This window comes from Apium graveolens, chromosome 11 (assembly GCF_009905375.1).
Source record: "Apium graveolens cultivar Ventura chromosome 11, ASM990537v1, whole genome shotgun sequence".
NCBI classification, from domain to species: domain Eukaryota; kingdom Viridiplantae; phylum Streptophyta; class Magnoliopsida; order Apiales; family Apiaceae; genus Apium; species Apium graveolens.
This window is the reverse complement of record NC_133657.1, coordinates 189,579,074-189,584,474: the sequence shown is the minus strand read 5'-3', so window position 1 is coordinate 189,584,474 and position 5,401 is coordinate 189,579,074. Positions and strand designations below refer to the sequence as shown.

General features: G+C 30.6%; 1 protein-coding gene across 1 annotated transcript; it reads left to right on the top strand.

Annotated features, from left to right (window-relative positions):
* Window positions 1-584: 584 nt before the first annotated feature.
* LOC141696293 (F-box/LRR-repeat protein At1g52650-like) lies at window positions 585-2,986 on the top strand. Its single transcript, XM_074500453.1, has 2 exons — window positions 585-1,490; window positions 2,633-2,986. Exons 1-2 carry the CDS (start codon window positions 585-587, stop codon window positions 2,984-2,986), a joined length of 1,260 nt encoding a protein of 419 aa, XP_074356554.1.
* Window positions 2,987-5,401: the final 2,415 nt, after the last annotated feature.

Below are 5,401 nucleotides of genomic sequence, written 5' to 3'. Positions count from 1 at the left end.
TAATCCTAAAATTTATTATATAAGGGGTCTAAGGTTCGAACAATCTATATATTATAATTATAATTTAAATATAAGGGGTATATAAGGGGGTGTAAGTTTCAAATCTCACCAGCTGGAATTATGATTTATAATATATAATAACTAAAACAATTGTGCATAGTTAGCATGTGTATTATAGTTATATATAGTCATGTATTATAATTTAGTATAAATACGTGGTTATTATAATTTAGCTTCCATTATTTTTTTTGATCTTCCATTTAATCATCCAACAGTTTAGAAATAATAAATTTTAGTTAAATATTATTTAAACTGTCCTGCCATGCTATTCCACTTTTAGGTTACCATCAGGAATGTAAATCTCCATGATCTGATTGATATCATATCATGAATATTTACATCACTATTCACTATTTCATGAATATTTGAGTCAGGAAATTTATAGTGTGCTTAGCAAATACTGGATTTTCATCTCATTGTAAATTGTACATTCTAGTTTTGGCTTTGTAAACTAGTTCATTTTATGTTGCAGGTGCAATGTTGAGCTTGGCTTTGACTAAAAAAAGATCAAGTTAATTATGAATATGAATGGTTCAAGCAGCTCAAGAACAAAAAATAATGAAGTTAGCAAAATTAGCAGGGGTCAAGCAGATGACTTCAGCTCTCTTCCAGCTGATGTTTTGGCTTACATTTCTTCTTTTCTAACATCGAAAGAAGCTCTCAATGTATGCTTTTCATGTAAGAAACTAAAGCCTTTTACAACATCGATACCAAATATAGAAATCACAGAAGCTGAAAATGGTTGTCCTGCTAAGAAAGAGGAATTTATAATATCTATTTCAAGGTTCTTGGCTAAGCATAATAGTGTGGTTCGAAAATTTCAGCTTTCATTCTTTCCTGAAAAAAAATACCAGAGGCTTGTTCTTCACTGGCTATCTTCGGTTGTGAAAAATGGTATTGAAGAGCTCGATCTCATGTTGTATGATAGTGAGTACATGGAAATTCCTGTATCTCAATTGACCATTGGAAATTTGAAAGTGTTGAGATTGAGGTATTGTAAAGTTGATCTACCATCTCTTGCTGGTCTCAAGTTCCTGAAAACGCTTCTTCTTGGAGCCATGCCCATTACTGATTATGAGATGGGCTTGTTTTTTAGCCATTGTGAGTCTCTACAGCACTTGACCCTTGAAAAGTGCTTTGCTTTTGAGGAGATCAAAATTGTAGATCCTAGGTGCAAGCTCGAAACACTGGTACTGGATGGCCACTGCCTGAATCTTTCCAGGTTGAATATATTGAGATTGAAGACTCTGGTCGTTCGTAGACGAAGCATGAACTTCTCGATTATTAATTGCCCAAATATTGATGAGGTGGTCTTATCCCGAGTAGGAGCAGGCGGAATCACCGAGCAGGAATATGAGAATATGAAGGCCAATATAATCAATAAACTTGGAAAAGTAAGGTCTTTGCAGCTAGCTGGCTGGGCTTTTCAGGTAATAATTAGCACTTAAATTTATTATGTTAAAATGATGAAGTGGTGAAGGTAAGGTCTTTGCATACACATTGATGCTACTACTTCAGCTTGTCTCCTTTAAACTTGGTTTTAAATCATTCAAATTTAGACATTTAATAAAATGGGTGTTTATGCTGACGAATCTTTTTAACTTAATGTGCCTGCTAACTGAATCTATGATATCCGCCAAGCCTTTTATTTCTTATTAATTCGAAAATATTGCTGGATTGCTTTAGAGTGTTTTAAAGTTGCACATCAATTGCTTTCAAATGATAATAGAGCACATCCAATTTTTCTGAGACCAATTTATTATCATCAAGTATGCCTGGTGACCATATCTGAGTGCATAATTCTTAGTGATTAAAAACAATTGTTTTTTCCTGTCTTTGCCATTATAAGTGGTAACATAGAAAGCTTTGTCTCGACATCTGTTCTTGCTTTATAAATTCTACTATAAATTCTACAAAGAGCATAAGAAGACATAAATTCTTATCGATTATTTTATTGGTGTAATTGAAGTGCTTTGCATATCGGCCGATAGGATATCACCAATTCGCAAACCTAGAGGTTCTGAATTTGGATATCCAAGTATGTGAATTAAATATGAGAGGACTCGGGAATATGATCTACCAAGTTCACGGCCTGAAGACATTGTTCATATCTTCGGTGAGTTCTTGCATAAAACTCAAATTCCTATTCTAATTATTACAAGCATGTGCATACCTACTTAAACAACTGAAACTTATATTTATTTTTCTATTTAGAGAGCTATAGTGCATGATTGTTCAACTAGTCTGCTGAAAACCCTCGTCTCAGTTTCTTAGAATTTGTCAGGTTTTTTATAAACGAATTTCCTTAATGTTTAAAAGGGAGGTTGAAGCTTGATATAATGCAGGCTGAATTGAGTGGTAAGGACATTTGAGACATAGCCATTATGTTAATATTCTCTGATTAATAAATCAGTCATGTATGACACTACAGTACTAGGTAAAAATATATATCCTGTCATGTTCTCAACGAATTCATCTGCACAACCCTTTCGCAAAAAAATAAGATCTTGATATAATGTATGTCAGGTGTTGTTTTCACATTCGATCTTGTGTTCTTTTTAATGGGTTTCAGATAGTAGAAGATCTCTATGCAGGAGATTATGCAATTGTTACTGATCCCCCCTTTAAGGAAATGTCTATATATTTCCTCCTCACCAAAAATAAAGGGTATCCAAGAGTTGGCTTTGGCAACGAAGCTCTTCACGATGTTGAAATCAAAAATTTCAGAGGATCAATGGACGAATTAAAGCTAATTTACTCTGTGCTGGAACACGTTCCACACCTAAGGGTCTTGAAAGTAACTCCGATGATGGAAATAGATGAAGACCTACTCAGTGACTTTGCAAAGTTGTTCTCAAGATTTCCCCGGGGTTCTACCAATGTGTGCATGCTATTGGGATCCCAGGAAGTGCTGAATGAAAGCTGAACAAGCCTGATCTATATTGTAAGCTTGTTGTGTCTGTTTCATTCCAGGAGGCTTGCAATTGTATTAGTTTCTAAAATTAATGACCAGAAACTTTCTGTTTTCTGTTTTCTATTTTGAATATGTGGAAGCACCTGTCAATGACTGTCAGTGCTATAAATTTCTCTATGATGTGCATACTATGTATTTTTTAATAGCATATCCAAAGTTTTTTCTATTCTTCCTTCCTCTAACACCATAAGATTTTAAATAAAATACACCATAACATTTTAAATAAAATAATTTTGTACAATTAAGGGGTTAATATTGAATAATATAAGATAAGTTTTTGAAGAGAGAATGTCAAATATCCTAAGAAAATTGGTTAATGTTGATACTATAAAAATCTAATTTTATAATTGGCATCAAGGCATAATAAAAGATCTTTATAGACTTATAAAGTGACTTGATCCTAAAGAGAATGAGTACTCGACCAACAAAAACTAGTTGGGGCTTGATTGCTAATAAAAGGACAGGCAAATATTAATAAGAAGCTAAATCCAATTTTAGGTGGTATTTTAATTTCACTATTTCTGGTTCCATCAACATTTGTTTTCATTTTTTTAGTAATTACATCAACTTTTGATTTCAATTAATAACTTGTATTAATAAGTAAAATCCGCTTTTTAAATAGTAAGATTTCATTTTTTTTGATTCCATCAAATTTTGGTTTCACCCTTTTTAGTTACGTCAGTTTCACTTTTTTGAATCTCATTGTCATTCTAATGTAATAATTTTTATTTCAAAGTTATTTATAGTTTTATATGTATTATTTTACACATTTTTTAATACTTAATATCATATATATATATTTTTTTTTTGTTTTTATATAAATGAAATTTTATATACATTGTTGTTAATAAGGTGGTTATTTGATTTCACTCTTTTTTTGAATCTCATTATAACTCTAAATATATAATTTTTATTATTTTTTGATTATATATGACTTATAATTATTATGTATGTATTATTTACCTATTTTTTATACTTATATATTTATGTTGTTTTTATATAAATAAAATCCTATATACATTATAATTTCTAGATTCATACCTATAAAATTCTATTTTAGTATTTGATGCAAATCTATACATTAAAAATATGTTATTAGAAAAAAAATATGCGATTACAAAATATTTAAAAACACAAACTCCGCGAACAATAATAAATCTAATATGCTATTATTTCATAATATTGATTTAATGTTTTGTTAAACTATTTGCCAATCATGTTTTTCATTACCTAGCTAAATTTTTAATATAAAATATTAGTTATGATTTTTCGGTCAACAAAGGCATAATAACATTGAATTTGTTGTTCGATAAGATTTAATTTAATCAAAACTATCTACAATTTCAAAAGAAGAATTGTAATAATGATGCAATTTTATTTATTATATGTTTTTATTAAAATTTAGAATTAATTTCTATAAAATCATTATTTGATATTAATATTAAATCGTACTTTGCCGGGGTTATCACCTAGTATCTATTAATTAGTTTTTTCTCTGGAGTGCAAAAGTTGTGTTTTCATCATCGTCTTACGAATAACAATTACTTAAATATGTTCTTATTGCCCTTAAAGCCAAGGGGTTAATAAATCAAGTTTTACTCAAATTACTTGAAATGCCTCTGAATAACATCCTTTTTCGATTGAGTAAGATTCCGACTATTTGTGGATGAAATTCATTATTTTTTTATTTATGTAAAAAAGAAATACTTTGAATAAATAGAAATATAAGGTTCATTTTTTTTAGATTTACATGTGGCCGCAATTATATTTTTTTAACAGAAAAATAGTTTAACTATTAAAATCATCGCTAGAGTGATTGAATATATTTTTTAACAACCCATAGCATTGGGTGGAGACGAATTTTACTTTTTAGAAGGGTAAAAATTTAAAGCTGTGTACTTACAAATGGTAGAACACTGCAACGGGCTACATCAATCATCAGATAAAATTTGTGATCGAGGTTTTGAAACTGATTTTGATAAACAACTAACTCATCAAGCACACAGAAGTTATCAGAGCAGACTGAAGTAATCTGGCAGTTCAGTGTCCCCGAGTGAGAAGGCAATTTGTTCGTTAGCTACACAAGAGAATTAAACTGAAGCTACAGAAGTTTAAACTGATGAACACCACAGCTAGTTAGCATTATCATACTAAACAAGAGAATTAGATCAAGTAGTGCAACATGAATGCAACTTAAGTACCAATGTAACTTGGACCATTCTCAAAGGAATACGAGGCTTTCAAAGGAATATTGACAAGATGACTGCATCTTCCATGCGACAAGCAAGTACCTAGTGTTGTTTCTCAGCCATTTGAAATATCATTGCTTGATTTCTTCTCCTTTATTCAGGATATCAACCAGGAAGG